The sequence below is a fragment of the Oppia nitens genome, unplaced genomic scaffold (genome assembly GCF_028296485.1).
Source record: "Oppia nitens isolate AA-2021 unplaced genomic scaffold, nextdenovo-longstitch-racon4-pilon3 scaffold4_pilon_pilon_pilon, whole genome shotgun sequence".
In the NCBI taxonomy this organism is placed as follows: domain Eukaryota; kingdom Metazoa; phylum Arthropoda; class Arachnida; order Sarcoptiformes; family Oppiidae; genus Oppia; species Oppia nitens.
This window is the reverse complement of record NW_026533232.1, coordinates 5,537,031-5,555,930: the sequence shown is the minus strand read 5'-3', so window position 1 is coordinate 5,555,930 and position 18,900 is coordinate 5,537,031. Positions and strand designations below refer to the sequence as shown.

General features: G+C 20.7%; 1 protein-coding gene across 2 annotated transcripts in view; it reads right to left on the bottom strand.

Annotated features, from left to right (window-relative positions):
* The window catches only part of LOC128959985 (solute carrier family 4 member 11-like), a 76,465-nt gene that overhangs the window by 13,469 nt on the left and 44,096 nt on the right, over window positions 1-18,900 (bottom strand). The window contains exons 3-6 of one of the 2 annotated variants that reach the window (XM_054306038.1): window positions 11,207-11,341; window positions 1,247-1,316; window positions 1,054-1,138; window positions 240-363 (exon numbers count right to left, since the gene is read on the bottom strand). In XM_054306038.1, the coding sequence (XP_054162013.1) occupies window positions 240-363; window positions 1,054-1,138; window positions 1,247-1,316; window positions 11,207-11,341 (414 nt within the window). Of the gene's footprint in view, window positions 1-239; window positions 364-1,053; window positions 1,139-1,246; window positions 1,317-11,206; window positions 12,097-18,900 lie in introns of those variants that run through there. The other variant, XM_054306036.1, reaches the window with a different exon arrangement.

The following is an 18,900-nucleotide window of genomic DNA, read 5'->3' as shown; positions in this document are numbered from 1 at the left end:
ATTATAATGATATGCTGTAAATTAAAATAATACTTAAATTCAAGTTTTAAATAAAATATTATTATTGTAAAAATAAAATAAATATAGCAAATATATAATAAACATGCTTTAATAATTGTTAACAAATATACATTACTCATGATAATTAATGTAATTAATAATTACACATTTATTATTTAATATATAAGCAAATAATATATATAAATATATATATATATATATTATGATTGAGAACATACCTCTTTGCTAGGGGTGACCACTAGTATAAAGAATCGGACTTCATGTGAGTTTCGCCCCATATTTGCCGCGTGTTTGAGTCGCGCTATTGCCACGTGTCGTTTAGCCAGTGATGGCAAACTACACCTAATTTTGAATCATTTATAAAAACTTTATCAAATTGTAAATATTAAGTTAATAAGTAATAATAATAATATAATTATAAATACTTGGTAAACATTTTTATTAAAAATACTGTATTATATAAATTATATATAATTATAATACAATTATAATTAGTTGTAAATAAATCTGGTATCAAAAATTTGTCAATATTTTAAAGTAAAAATACATACTTTTTATTAAAACGAATAAATACTATTAATTTAAACTATATTTAAATTTTCTAAAATACATAAATTTTTGATGTAATAGCAAAACTTTAGTTTTGTTATAAAAGATATATTAAGTAATATAATAAATATGTACACAATTATTCAGACATTTTAATTAATAAATATATTAAAAATCACTGACAATATTAATAATATTATACTAAACTATAGGTAATTTTTCTATAATTTATATTAAAAATCTTAACATTTGCCAGCAATAACTTTATTTTATAATTATTATGTTTTTGAAAATTATGTGAAAAATTATTACTAAAATTATAAAATATTAACTTTTAGAAATTGTTTTAAAAATTTAACTTTATATGTTATAATTAAATTACTAATGATATTGAATTATTAGTTTGTCATCTAAATTTGAATTTTATCAAAACTATGATTAAATTTTTTTAAAAATTAGACAAATAGTAACAATTGGACTTACATTGCGCATAGCCATGACTGGTCGTAATCAAATCCTCCGCCATCACTGATATACGTGCCTTGTATTGTACGCGCAAGCAATTGAACTGATGGCATAATATATGCATATAAATAGTCAACAATTGATGCATACTTTTGATTAAAGTGATGATTATGTCATTGAAATAACTAAAATAGTTATCAATTATACAAACCTGAGTCGTGTGTAAATATTGCTGTCTTTGCCTCTTTAAGTGTGGCCAATGGTTCGCGTCCATCAATAACCTGATAATTAATAATACCATCAATATATCAATAAAAGACATTTAAATTACTGAGTTACACATTGTATTTAATATAATAATTATTGTTATTATAATTCATACATCATTTTTTATATCGATATCTAAATATTAATCTTATTTTAAATATTACTTTAATTAATTTTATTTTATAATAATATAATTAATATGCCGACAATCCCTATATACTCATTATAAAATTTTTAATTAAACAATTTTGTTAAATTCTACATAAAAATGATGTACTGTAAATGAATTTGTATATAAATTAATTGGTAAAACCATTGTTGAATCATTTTTTTATTTACACTGTTAATAGAAAATTCATTTAATATAGAGATGACTGACTTATTGACGATATGATAGAGAGATTCTAAGAGAATATAAGGATTGATGACGAGATTGATGTTTCAAATATCTCATAAATATTATAGATATCAATGATATCAATATATCCAACTGAGAGAACATTAGGTTGAAGTTATATAAAAGAAAAATTGAGATAAAGTAAAAATCTCAGTGTGTTTTGCATATATATAGAAAAATATTATATATAAGTGTTGTTATAGTAGTTTGCAAACAAAACTATAGAAAATGGAGTATATATTATATACAATATTACATATTAGACAGTATATAATGGGGATATTCATTGAATGTAATGTTAGACAAGTGATAGATACTGAATGTTATTGCCTGACATATAGAGGTCAAGCAATAAGACTTAAGCATTACATTCAATAAATGGATTGAAGAACTATTGCTATAAATTATGCCGTTTTTCACAATCAATATCTCAATATCATATAAAATACATGCAATACATGACTATTTGAGACTTATTGCCGTTTCCTTTATTTCTATTGTCGAATCAATCATTTACATCAAAAACTGCTTTCCAACGCTTCTCTACTACAATCTCTCACTTCTCAACCTCCCTGTGCTCTCATTTTTCTTATTAAAACTCGTCTCTTACTAATCGATATTAAGAAGTTCTCAACAAATTTATTTTTATTAATATAACAATTGTTCATAAAATTCAATATTGATTTTTCTATTATTATATAGTATTTCTCTTTAGTTTTTTCTTCGCTAATATTTTGTAGTTTTGTATCTCTTATTCATTCATTCTTCAACAGACAGTAAGACACATACATTTTATACAAAATTTTATTTAATTTTTTGTCTCAATATTTTTTTGTGTACTACAAGTGCTTATAAATGTCAAACTTTCGGTCAATAATATGGTGTTTCAAGTCTAGAGATAAGTATTTTATTAAACAATATTTGTTGTGCGGTCTCGAGTGTTGTCCATTACTATACAATAAATCACAATAGCTTTATAAAGTTAAATCAAGTTATAGAAAACAAACAAAAATGATTACAATAGAAAATATATTTATGTAAATACTTACAAATATAAAAACTATTGAACAAAAAATAATATATTATAAGTGATGCTTATGATTGCTATTATATTTAGATCATACAACTCATACAATTGTGTCAAATTGATTAATAGATAAATTATATAAGTTAACATTAAATAAGCTAGATAAGTTCACTATATAAAATATATTTATTAAAAAATTAACTAGCTTATTTAATGTTAGAATATCACCTATGAATCAATTTGCCACAATTGTATTATTTGTATGGTTCAGATTGATGTTTATTATCACACTATTAAACAATGAATACATTTTGTATGATAATGACTATAGTGTATAACTTATTTAAATGTTATCAATTTCTTTATATAAAACACAAAATAGTAATTTGTGTATTATAAAAACCTATATCTACTGTATAATTGACAAAAAAACATTATAAAACTTATTATCCATTTTTTATGAAGTTTATCAAAAAAAAACTTTTTAAATGAAATATTAATATATTATTATAGTTTTTAATACAAAAACAAATATATAGTTAATACCAAATAAAGATGAGTTGGGTTTGAGACTAGTGTTTGAGGGATCGACCCCTTTGGCAAAAAAACTAGTTAATCGTTTACTCGCAAAACAATATACTATTGACGACTCATTTCAACGTTTGTTAGTTTTTGTTATTTTTTCGCTAACTTTGAGAACAATATCTCTTTTTTATTTCTTTTTTTATTATTATATAAAATACATCTATAGAGCGGAAAAAACTTAAAACTAACTCAAATGACTTACTAAGTCTAACTGTAATTTATATTTATTTTGAAAATATTGAGTAGATTTTATTTTTTTGAATAATAGGATCACTGATCACTAGTTTATCTATTTGTCATACACTTTGTCACTTACAGTGTGTGATAAACAATGTCACGGCTTTGAAACTTTGACCAGAAGTGAGTTTATCACCAAATGATAGATAATAAAAGTGAAACCTAAAAGTCTGTTCTTTAAATGTGATATATATAACTCAAGTATCATATATTATATGATATATATATATAGCAAAAGTGTGAAAATAAAAGTATTGACAAACTTTTCATTCAATAATATAATGTCTGTATATAAGAAAATAGTGATCATTGAATGAAAACTTTTCGGTCAATCGACCAGAAGTGTTACCATTTCTTGCAATAGACAACTATTTATTGATTAAAGTAAATACAATATATTTATTATTGTCATCAATGCCTTTCACTCATTCACCCGCTAATAGTTATGACTTTCCATCTTTGATGGGGTGAAAATAAATTAAAATAAATTAATACTATTTGTTATAATTTTCAGTCCAAAGAACTTCCAATATTTAAGACATTTGTCATCTTTTTTCATAATAAACGACATTATTTGTATATTTATAATATACAACTTATTTATTATATGCTTATAATATTGATTTTAATTAAGATTATTTTTATGAGTTTTATATAATATTATTTATGCATAAATTCTTATATTAAAATTTTAATAATAATAATGATTTTCTTAATAATTCTACGAATACATTATATCTAAGAAAAGGATTTAAAGACTAAATTAAAATCAATTATATTTTAAAAGCTTATTTAATTTACAAAATACTTTTCTTTGGGTAATCTTTGTATTGAATAAATAAATAAATGTAAAAATAATTATTAATTTGTAAAAAAGTTAGTTTAGTTAAAAACATTTTCATCTTTAAGTCGATATATTAATATGTAAGACTTTGACTCAAAATACATTACATTAAAGTATTGATTTAAAGTATTTCCTAAATTTATAATACAGTATAGTTTGATGAATACGTTTGCCATTCACTTACTTTTTATATTACATATTCAAGTAATCAATACTTTTTGTATTCTCGACTTAAAAACCCATTTTCTATTTATTCTTGCAATAAGTTAAAGACAGATCTAAAAACTTTAAAATATATTATATATACAAAAAAACATAACTATATGTAATATTTGTTGTGTATAATGGATATACTGTAGATAAAATATTTTACTATATTTATTCAGTTATAATAAGATTTGGAGCTCAATGAGTACAAGGTCTTCAAAATTTACTATTTTGTGAATAATTGATAATTTGTAACAAAATTTTTTCTACTACTTTGTTGCTAAAAAATAAGGTATTTTAAAATGCTTTTATTATATTCTTTTAATAGTTAACGCTGTCTTATGATATATTTTGCATTTTAGTTAATAGGCTCTAATAATAATAATGTTTTACCGTTTACCCTCACAAATAATTATAACTAAAAATAACATTAACTTATTTATATTTTTTAATTTTAATGTTGATTTTAAAATTTACAATTAATTTGAGTTTTTGAGTTATGCTTTTAATGGATAGTTAGTTTATTATACAAAGCACATAATAACTAATTGTTAATTAGCTTAATAGTTCAAAAGTTACTAAACAAAAATATAAATTTTATTACTAAAATAACAAAAATTTATAACTTAAAAAATACTCCTTAAAAACATAATATTTTTTTGATGTTATTAAGTTTAGACTTATGAAAACACCAAACAGAATATTTGGTATGAAAATGAAATTATATTATTTTTCCCAAAACAACTTTTTATACAAATATTTTTTAGAGACAAAAATTGTCAATTTTTATTATTTTTAATAATTGAAAATAATTTTATTTATAAATTTTAAAGAATACTTTTTATGTTTAGATTTATTAATTTTCTATTAGAATTTGTTGTAATTTTATGAGACTATTTGTTAACCTAATGTATGCCCGAAGCCTTAAAAATTACTTTACAATTGAGTGGATAAATCTATATTACATCAAAATATGAGTACATAAGTAGATATCATTTTGATTTGAATGTAATATTATTTTTTTATTTAAAATTTTAAAATATTTTGAGTAAAAATTTATTTAATTTATATAACTTAATAAAAATTATATCATTTTGTTAAATATAAAATTTTTTATATATGTTTTATTTAAATGTCATAAAAATCAAAATTGTAATCATAAACAAAATATTCTATAAGTAACAAAATCAACAAAATAACATTTAATATTTTTTAATCTTAATATTTACTAAAAGGAGAAGATTTTACTGGAAAACGGTATTTATTAGTCGTTTGAGTGAATATAAGAAATATCTAAACTTCAAAATTTCTATTTTGTATTCAAAAAATAATAGAGTTTTACTACAAAATAGATATATATATATAAATAGTGAATTCAACAGAAAAATTGATTTCTTAATGGATTAACATTTTTCTCTATCTTTTTACTATTACTTTATATTAAAACTCTTAATGTTTTGATTAAGTCTATATTGACATTGATTTGTAAAATAAGTAATAAACTGATTATTTGTTAAACATTTTTTTAAAAATCCACAAAATATATTATATAACTACAACACAATTCATATATAGTACATCTCATTAGTTGTACAATAAAAATAAGTTATGTCTCATTTTGATAATCTTATTATTTAAGTTATATATTTATTTGTGAATCATATAAAAACTAATAAAAATAATTTAATATTGACTTGAAATATAACATTGATAATTGTTAAATATAAATAAATATTATCAATATATATATGATGTAGATGTAATAGTACATGTTAGTAATCGATATTATATGATAATTACAAAAAATATTTTATTAAATATTAATAAATCTAGTTACGTGATATATGTAAAATTAATTAATTTTTTAATGTTGTTCAAATAAATATCATAAACTATTTAGTAATATATCAAATGTCTAACCCAAACACCGACTTTTTGTACGGCTTAAAGCACTGGTATGTCTATGAATGCAATTTATGCGGATGAAAGTACTAACAATGTCAGTGATTACCGAAACACTATGTATTTGCATTAATATAATGTGTGCATCACTTTAAAAATCCTAATAAACATATTATTAATGTTTAATTAATATATATATATATATATATATATATATATTCAATATATAGTATCTAACTATTAAAAACTTACTAAAAATGTTTCTATTAGTCTAAATCTATATAACACTGGTTATCAATTAGACAAAAAAAAATAATTTTTGATAAAAATGCATTACTAAGCTTATTGTGTGCTATAATATACTTAATTTGATCAAGCTCAAATAAACTGTTACTATTTAATATTTTCTGATTCCTTAATATAAATATTTAATTATTAGTATTTTGTTATATTCGGAGTTAATTGTGTTGTGTAAGAGAGGGATAAATTATATTTTATTTTAAAAACAATACAAAAAATATAATTAATTTAATATGTATTACAAACAAATATATTGAAATAATATTTTTACTAAAATTGCGTCTTTTAAGAAAAATTTTGTTTGTATACCAATACCATTTTGATTATCAAATTGTATACCAATTTGATATATATTTATATCATTCAAATATATCATCAAATTCACTTATTATAAGTAATAATTTATAAATATTGCAAAAATGACTACTAAACTATAATTAATATAAAATAATAATATAAATATTTTTAATCACAATGTAAGCAAAATGTCACATTTTAAAAATGTATTTCTATAAAAATTAAAAATGATAAAATTATAAAATAAATTTCAAATTCTTAAGTAATATATGGCATCTAATTTCTAAAAAAGATAATTTATTAAAATGAATATTTGTTTGTAAGATAATATTGAACTAAATATTATAAGTATACATTAATAAGTTATTTGGAATTTATTATATATTTTATAATTTGTAGTTTTCATAAAATTTTAGTTTTAATTTGTACAATTGGACATCAATATTTTTAGTTCAACTATTATGATTATAGACATTAAGTCTGCTAACTTTGGTTATATTATAAGTGTATTATTAATTTGTTAATTTTAATTTTAATCACAAAATACGTTTTTAAAATTAAGGACAATTTTTTGATAAGGACTGCTATTTAAGTTAACAAAATTAATTTTCATAAAATATGTCTATATTGAGAAGTAAATGTCGATACAGTTAATATTTAATAAAACAATTAATTTAATCTGTATTTTGTTAAATAAATAAAATTAGAAATCAATTAAAAATATTTGAAAACTAAAAATTTCTTTTTTATTAAGTGATACTTAATTAAACTAAAACAATAATAATATAATACAAATAATTTGATAAATTTATGCAATTTTATTCAATTAGTAATTACTTTGTATACTTTATATTAAGTAAACATAATATTAGAATAATATAATTATTAAAAATTAAAATTTTCTCGAAAATAAAACTTATATTATAATTTTTGATTCACAATTTTTTATATACTAAGTGAATTTTATTATCATAAAAATCTATTTATCAAAAGTATTATAGAATATAATATAACTATATTTAGTATAATCTACTGTATATAGATTTATATAAAAATTTATGATAATTAAATATGAAATAACATAACTTGTGGTCATTGTTTAAAGTGATTTATGTTAAAAAATTAAATTAAAAAATATTAAATAATTTTTTTCCTAGAAATATGAATTACTTGAATTACAGATAAAAAATACAATGATTTGTCATTAATATACAAAAATCATATCTTTGGCTCAAATTTTAATTATTATTAAATACTTAATTTAATTAATTATTTGCTGCTATAGCTACATAAAAAATAATAAGAAATTATATTTAATAATAAATAAATTTATTGAAAATTATATCAAATATAGTAATATTGTGTTTTCATTAACTAAACTCTTGCCTATTAATTATAATGACATTGATTTTCATTATTTTTACTTTTCTATATATTTCTAGGAATTTTCTGATCCATAATACTTTATAAGTTATACCTCCACTCTTTGTTTATATGTTATGATTGCTAAAGATATACTAATATAAATTATATTAATAAATAACTATAATTACATTAATTTTCTTTTTAAAAATATATAATCTTACAAGTATTGCTAACAATTAATACAATATATAATTCTCAAAACAAAATTTCTATGAATTTTGATATCGATCTACAATATAATCTATATATATATATATATATATATATATATATATATATATATATATATATATTATTTATGAATCCATTATATTATATCTTTTATAACTCTTTAGTATTTCTGTGAAATACATGTTTCAAATGTCTGGAAATTATCACATCAAACATTTCTTATATAATATTAATAATCATAACCAGTTACTCTATAAAATAGGATTTAGAAATACAATTTTAATTTAACAAAATGTGTAAAAATGTTCATTTTTTAGAAAAATTTCAGAAATTTATGAGAAATTATTTATTTAAATATTAATTATAAATATAATCTATATAAATATTAAGAATTCAATAAAGTTTGATATAAAAAATAATAATTTTTAACCTGAATAAAATAAAACAAATATAATTAATGATAAAAATACAATATATTTAAAGTTCATTATATTTTAATAAATTATTTCATCAGAGTATACAGATATATATAAATTAATAAATTATATTTAAAACTCAATTAAATTTTGTTTGACGCTATTAATTTAGTAAATTTCAATTTAGTAAAGTCATTTGTATTAATATTTAATAATTTAATAATTTAATAATTTAATAATTTAAAATTTTATATTATTAAGATTAACAGTTTTCTATAAATTCTAAATATGATATATAAAAACATATAAAACAAATTAATTATGATCTATAAAATGAGTTTAATGTTTAAATTAAAAATTTTTATTATTACTTTTTCTATATAATTAAATATATGGCTAGAAAAGTAAGAGTTTCCTATTTTATTAAGACTTATAATTATAACATGTGTTATCTATTGTCTTAAACAAAAGTCAGTTAAAATAATAGCTGTTTTATGCGTTAATTTTTTAACATTATTTTATTGGTTTGCAATTATCTCAAAGATCTAGAAAATTGTATCGAGAAAAAAGTGGATTTTATTTTTTTAGAGGGAGAAAACACATAAATAATCATAAAATAAAAATTAAAACTTAATGAAATCATAAGTAACTTATATTTTAAATAATTTTCTATTTTTTAAAAATTGGTTAGTCATAGAAATATAGTAATTAATATTAATTCCAATTAATTTTACATGAGATTAGTATAATTCCCATATTTATTAGTATTAAACGATTTTATTAGAATTATTTTCAAAAATTTCTCTATTTTTATAGATATTGTATATAAAATATTATTATTTGTCAATCTATCTATACTTTGTTTAGATATCACTTTTATTATATCCTATTTATTACATTACATCTCGTAATGCATCAAAAATAATATCAAAGTAATTCCGATATTACTCTTAAAAATGTTGAAATTTTTGTAACTAAATAGTTTACTTAAACATCAATAGTATTTGTCACAAAATGATAAATTTGTTAAAAAATAAAAATATTGTTTTTAATAATTCATTTTTAGTTATTTCAATAAAATAAAATTTTAATTTAATATTCATAGTTTTAAATTTTGCTTTTATTTTTTTCTATAAACAAAATAAGTGAAAATATTTTACGAGTGAATTATTTTTTGAATCATATATTAATAAAACTTTACTTCAAAATTGAAATCAATATATTTAAATTTATTTGATTTTTTTTATCTCGGTTTTCAAATATTTTTTAATTTTAATTTCATAAATAATATTAAAATAATATTCTACATATATTTAAACAGATATTTAGCTAACATTAATCAAATAATTAGTAAAAATAACTTAAGAAAATAAGAAATAATAGAATAAATTATTTTAATTTAGTATTTTTATGTATAATTATATAATTAATTTTTGTTCATTGTTATAAAATAAAATATAGATGATATCAATAAAAATATTGTATATATATAAATTTAACTATATAATACAAATATATATATATTTATAGTAATAATTTTTACATGTGTTTATTAAATTGTATATATTTTGTAATTATTTATATTATTTAATTGTAATATTTAACCGAATCATGTCTTGATAAATATTTATAATAAAATAAACAAAATTTAATTTTTTTTTTATTTTTTAAATTATAAATATTTTCAATATATTTATTGAAATCTCTGTAAGCAATAAAACTAGCAAATCGTTAAAATTTCTTATTGAGCGCTTCAGTGAAAATATAAGCATTAAACTAAAATACTGAATGAAAATAAATCTTTAATAATATATAATGTCTTTATTTGAAAATGGATTACAAAGTCATGACTACTAAAAGTCTAAAATAAAAATATCAAAAGTTGTTTATTTCATAGCATAGGCTTTTATATTATAAATATTGATTTAATTTTTGTTGAAATAAACATTAAAATAGTATAAAATATTAAAGATTTAGATTTAATGAATAATATGATATTAATTTAATAAAATTTTATTATAATAACTATTAGTTTTTATTGAAGATAAAAAGTTTTTCTTAATGCATAACAATTGAAATCAAACTAAAGTACAAACCTTTCGGAGCATTTTGTCGACAATGCCGTCGAGTGAAGTCTCGGTGACGTCGAGTAATAGGACAGCCTGTTGTAGGAACTGATCCACGTCCATCGATGCTCTCACTTCAGCCCCGAAGTCCTTCATCGGTAATCTCTGGAAAGATGAGTGCATTAACATTATTTCGGGAATAATCCGAGAATCACGACGACTGCATTCGCCATAAAGTGAAGAGCCATCGATGCCTGCATTTGTCAAACTTATCAACACTTGTGATGCCCGACGTATTGGTCCCGCAAACCGCTGGTCCCATGATTTACGACGACCTAAGCCCGTGTTAGACGAAGCTCGGCGTCGGTTAGTTGTCTGAGAGGGCATCACTGATACCATAGAACTAGTGGACGAACTTATAGATTGTGGCGCTCTTTGTATATTAATTCTAACCGGAGTTTCTCCGGTCGGCTGATAACTGATTGGTTCTGTACTCGACACAGATGTGTCGTTATTAACACTTAGACGTGAAGAAGTGGCACTAATTAGAGAAGTAGTTACCGTTGCTTTAGGATCTGTCTCATCATTACTAATGGTTTGGTGTTTATGTGCGGAGGAGTCGAGGGCTGCCAGTGCTAGTGAATGAAGGGAATTGACCGGTGATTTCGACTCCATTGACTTAACACTGTTAGCAAAAGAGGTCGTCTCCACACATGTAAGAGTCATAGAGACACACAAACGGGTCTAAAGATTTGGGACCCGACTCTCAGGCACTAACAGTCATACAATCATTAAATTATATAATCATTCAATAATTAATTTATCGATTGCTTGTAAATCGCGTCTAAAATACAAAGTAATAACAATAATAGAAATTTACACAAAAATAAGATTTTAAATCGATTTCATTTATTGACGACTAAACACATTACTCTTTGAAATATAAAAAATATTACTTTTTCACGACATCAGCAAACGATATATCGTTTAGTAATATACAGTATATTAGGTTCAGCAAAATTACAACACATTTATTATGAAATATTTTAATGTCATTAACAATCATTCAATACAACAATTTTGAGATAATTTGAATGCATTAATAAATATTTTTTTATATTTATTATATAGACAGACAATAAAATTTAAATAATAGTCATAACATTTCCATAGTTAACAATATTTATATAATGGAGTCAACCATACGAATTGTATTTTCAGATTTTCAGATATATTTTTTTGAGCACAACTTATAGTCCACTCTATAACAAACAAATACTTAAACAACAAAAGCATATGTAATAAAATTATAGTTTTTCAAACACTCTTATAAAGTAATAGACAGACATAAAGATTTAAGTTAATAAATATAACTTTATACAGTATATAATACTGTGTTTGTATATATATATTTATTAATACTTAAAAAGTCAATATAAATAAAATGTTGTCTTTATGTTTTATACAATATATATGTAGACTTTTAACAAAAAATATACACTATTAGTATGTATATCAGCACACATTTAGTCGTGTAGTTTTGAGTGACAGTTGAGAAGTAAATTGAAAAGAGTAGAGTATAGAGGATATGATGGGAAAAATAAAGAGTGAATGGTGTGTCCAGTATTAGTACAAAAACAAATATTATATAATATATATATATTTATAACTAAAAAAATGTTGAGCACAACATATATATATATATGTTTGTAGTGTTTGAAGCGTCGACTGTCAGCACAAGTGGTTGTTTGTGATCTATCACTACATTTCTTGTCTTTATGTCTCTCTCTCCCTCTCTCTCTCTCTCTCTCTATATATATATATATATATATCTCCCTCTCTCTTCCTCTCTCTCTCTCTTTCTCTCTTCCTTTACAACACTTTTTCACTGATTTTCAGTCATCGAGAGTACAGACGACTCTCCGAGCAATTCTCGATTGTCTCTCATATTGTCTGTCTTTCATTGAATTTTTGTTGCATTTCATGCATTTGCAGAATATTCTGTATTTTCTACGACACTGTAAGTGCTTTCCTACATCACTGTACTGTTACTCACTCTATGGTATCCGATCTAAGCATCCAAAACGCCTGCGCTTACAATACATATAAACAGTGTGTATATATGTTACACAACTGACCGACTAAAGAGCCGATTCTTGCTGTATGAATGTCTGTCTTACAAATCGTAGTAAAAATTCGTAGTGTTTTGAGACACAATTTTTTTCTACATTTTATTGAACTAATACAACAACAATAACAACAACAAACTTAGCTATATTTGACTATTCTTTTCTCTATAACTTTAGTTATTTTGTATCTTTTATTTCAATCACTCTATTTCTAAACCATTTATCTCTTTATATATTTTTACAATTTTTTTGTTAGTATTTTGTCATAAAATACTTTTTAGTCCGCTTTTATATTTTATAATAAGCGATAAGAATTTGTGTCTCATTTTCTTTTTTATACATAATTTAAGCAATTTTACCAAAAAAATTGTCACTTATTTTTCTTCTATTTTACAAAATATATACTATTTTTTATCAATGGATAAATGATTCAATCAATAATTGAATAATTTTTACAAACATTTAAATGTTTTTTATTTAGTATGATATAATGTGCGTTAAAAATAAGAAAAGAATTTTTTAAATATAATTTTATGATAAGTATAGATTGCCAAATGAAAATTTCTAATAAACTTCACTGAGAAAATTTCTAGTAAATTTTTCAAGAATAAATTTCTATAGATTCTACTTTAGTATTATACTATGGGATCCCCATATCTATAGCCATAATACATAATGCATATATTAAATACTATACACTACTCTACTACACAAATGGGATCCTTATATATAAAATAATTATAATCATAGTTTTTTGTAAAAGTTTTATTCATTATTTAATTATAATTTAAGTTAAATATAATTAAATAGATTGTTTTTTTTTAATTTTAATTGTTAATTTAAATACTAATAATAACATTTTATTATTCCTTTTAATTATAATGTATTGTAATAAGATTACAAATATGTGAATAAAAATATTAACATTAAGATCCCATAAACAGAATTTTCTTTTAGAAACTTTAAACTTTATATAAATTTCTTTTTTGTCAACACTAGTCTAGAGCTTTCAATATATAAAATTAATTCATTGATTTAATAGATCAACACTAACAAATTACAATATAACATATAAAATTATTTTATTATCTTATAAACTAACATAACTTTTATATTATATAAGCTTTAATTTTAATATAATAACAGTAAACATTTCAATTATATATATATGATATATTATAATAAGCATTAAAAATTTATTTACTAATTTATAAATATATTTTAATTATATTCACGTTAGATATATAAGTTGTATATAAAAAGATAAAGTATAATTAATTAATAAACCGAATAATAAGGTATGTTAGTTTATATCTGATTTTTTAAAAGCACCAATATTTGAAAACTCTAACAATATGCCATTTTGTGTCTTAAAATTGAAAATTTTACAGATATTTTAGATACAAATATTTAGTCATAAATCTATGATCTTGATATAATTATTATTTTTAACAAATAATTAATTAATTAATAACTTATTATAAATGGTTATTATTATTGTACATCAATATTGTTTTCTAATGCTCTTTACTGACTATTTTTTAAATATATTGATGTTTAAGTAAATTGCAAATTATTCATATCGTGTGTGGTATTACTAATATATATTATTTGTTTTACAAAAAATTTACTGTAATTGTGTGTGTGTTTAGTTGTAAAAAATATCACATATCACACACATCTCTAACATAACATTAGGAAACTGTCTAATAAGCGACTAATAAGTTGTTTAAGTAATAAAAATTTGAATGTTAGTTAGTTTTTTGAGTGTTTATACGTTAATGTTTTGAAATAAATTATTAATATTCAAAAAAATCAAGAGTCACAATAAAGTTTACAATTTATCAATATTTATTAGAAATAATATAATTAATGGTATGATTTTTGATAATTTTGTTTGTTTAAAAATTTATATAATGAGTAGTAAATCAAATAAATATATAATTTACAGATACTATTATATTTGGACTAAATATATTAATATAAATACAGTAATATTATATTGTCTTTTTTATTCAAGTGCTCAGTTAGATAAATAAGTTATAATCAGTACTGTTATATCTAAACCAAATGTACAGTATATCTCATCAACTAAACTAATATTTTCAGACAAGTAATGAGTTTTATTTATATATACAACTTATTTATAATAATATATATTTTTATTATTGTTGCATAAGTTAATTTATATCTTATTATATACAATATAAACATTATGTACACTATATACAGTATATATATATATAGCGTCTCTAAATTTTTTCTTTTACTTAAATTTGTCAATAATTATGAATTAAATTTCTATTTTTAATTTATCAAATAAAAATATATTATATACGGATTAAGATTATATGCATAAAAATTAAAACCGTAATTAAAAAGTTAATATAAATTAAATCAGTAAAAGTTGTAATTTTTAGCCATTAACTCATTAAATTAATATATTTTTCTAACTTATATTTAACTAATTAATGTTTGTAAAAATTAACTATTTATTAGTTTTTTGATTTTATTAGTTAATATCTTAAAAGTTTAGTTTAGATTTACACAACTGATATTCTATTATTAGTTACAGATTTATAAATTACAGTAATCTTACAAATTATATATTAGAAATAAAAAATAACATATTGAACATTGACTGGGATTTCAAGTAATTTATTTATCATTACATGCAATTTAACAAAATAACAAATAGTGTAAGATTAATGGACATTAAAAATTTGCTTTAGATATATGTAATAAGTATATTTGAAAATAACAAAACTAATAACTCATGTTTTGAAATATAATTGCATCAAAAAAACTAACTATTAGTGTGCAACCATTGGTATTAGATGAATGTATTTTTATTTTTTATATTTATTAAAAATTAAGAATTTCTGTGTATATATTTAATGTATGTGTATGTGTATGTGTATGTGTATGTGTATGTGTATGTGTATGTGTATGTGTATGTGTATGTGTATGTGTATGTGTATGTGTATGTGTATGTGTATGTGTATGTGTATGTGTATGTGTATGTGTATGTGTATGTGTATGTGTATGTGTATGTGTATGTGTATGTGTATGTGTATGTGTATGTGTATGTGTATGTCCGCCATTTTCTTATTAAATTGATTGTCATTTTTAGCCTTTTTTGATAAAAATAAAATCAATTTTGCAATCAATACTCAACATAATGTATATAATTGTTTAGTGTGTCTATGGATTCAATAAGAGGACAGTTCTTTATATACTATCCTTTATATAGGAGTTGAAGACAATATAAATGAGAAAAATGTTGAGAAGAAGTGGTGATCAGTTTGTATCGATTACTACACTAAACATTGGCTTTGGATTTAGATATTGGAGACGAAACTGATTGACACAACCACTGAAAGCTGTGTTTAGGTCAATGGGGTTCACAGACCACACTCCATGTGCTCACACAGTATCACAACAATCCATTGGACGACAACTTTATAGCTTATGGTGTTTTGCTGTCCTTTCAGTCAAAACCATTTTCCCATTAGTGTATATTATTTTATAACAGTTATCACATTTAACAGTAAAATAAAATAGTTTTAAAGTTTATAAGACTTTTCAATTAAATAAAATTATCGATAACTTAATTAAATAATTTGAAATTTAAAACAATTTATTTTTAAAAGTAAATGTTTTTAATAAAGATATATTAAATAGTATTTAATTAAATTAATTAAAGTAAAATGTAAAAATAATAAACTATAGAATACACTAAAATGTAAAAAAATTATTAAGTTATGTTAAACTTAATTAGTATTTAGTTATAACAATTGCTAAATATAATTTAAATTATTATTATTTAAATAAAATATTCTAATTCTAATTAAAAATAAAGTTTCAAAAGTGTTAATAATAATATATGGTTTAGAGTGTTAACAACATATAAAATCAATAAAAATGCAAATTAGACAAAACACACTCAAAATACACACCAAATATATGTTTAAAGTATATAATTGTGAAGATCGACCAAAAAAAATTATTTTATATACTTTAGTATTATATGCATATTGTAAATAAAGTACAGTAAATACAATATTTACTAAATATACAGTATATAAATTTTAAACTTACCGTAAACTTTATTAGACTTTAAACAAGTTTATTCAATTTGATAACTTTATAATAAAAGATAAATCTTAATATTTTATCATTTGATACTGTAATACAATATGATAAATTATTAAAGGACATAAAAATTAATCAAAAAACTTAAATAAATACTAAATAAATTATTTTTAATTGATTTCATTATATATAAAGTATATATAATATAATTAATTATACGAAATGTGTCACAATTTATGATATACAGCATAACATATCATTTGTGATGACTAGAAATGAAGGTCTGGAGTATAATGTTTTGTCATTTGTGTCTATAATTGCATTTATTAGTCCATTGAGACTATAAGCCAGAGATTTAACAGATGTAACCAATGCTTTTGACAAATACTTATAATTATTTCATCTTTTACTTTATTAAAATATTTATATATATATTTTAATTGATGTAAATAAATAAATTATATGATACTAAATAAGCTTGCTAATCTCAAAAAATAATTAAGTTTAATTTAAACATTTTATATAATATGTATTGAATTACAAGAAAGCTGGTTATCACTATTTCTCATTATAGCTAATAAAGTCAAGTCGTCTCTGTTTATTATCTTTATATTTATGATGACTTTCACTACTTTCATTCAAATAAAGTTATTGTTAGAAAACACAGTTTCTTTATATGTCATTATTAGTCACATATCAGTCAAAATTGTAAAGAGAAAGAAAGAAAGAGAGAGAGAGAGAGAGAGAGAGAGAGAGAGAGAGAGAGAGAGAGAGATATTATTGAAGCACTTATAGTATGTCTAAAAGTGAGCACAATTTTTATTTGCAAACAATGAGTTTTGTGGTCTTTCATGGCTTCAATGTGTGGGCTTTACTTTAAATTTGACCAAAAAAAATGTTGTCTAAAAACTGAATTTATTGAATGACTAATTTTTCTTTCTAAGCATTTTTTTCTTTTCACTTTCTTTTTTACAAAATACTCAAAAATAAACTAATGTTTAAAAAATAATGTTTTTGTATAGCATTGTATTTTTGTTACGTAAATAAAATGTATTCTTAAAATTAAAAAATCTTTAAAAAACATTTTTTCTAATAGTTTTTATACAATCTATAAAACCCCATTTAATTATAATAAAATATGAATTTGTTAAGTATCAATACATATAATATTTAAAATTATTGCTATAAATTAAATAATCATTATATTATTAATCATGAATTTTATTTAAATTATTTATTTTAGTTACTTAGAAAATCTTTTATCTAAAATATTGTTAACGTAAATTTAAATAAAACCAGTTGAGAATACTAGAAAGCATTTCCATACGAACTCCTAATCCGAATTAAAAATTAAATTAAAATCAAATAATTCAGTATAATAAACACAACTTTAGTCATGTGGGGTATCGAATGACTCAGTATAACAAAACTAACTCAAATAAAGTCATGTAAAGCATATAATAATTCAGTATTAAAATTTATAAATACAGATTTAAAAAC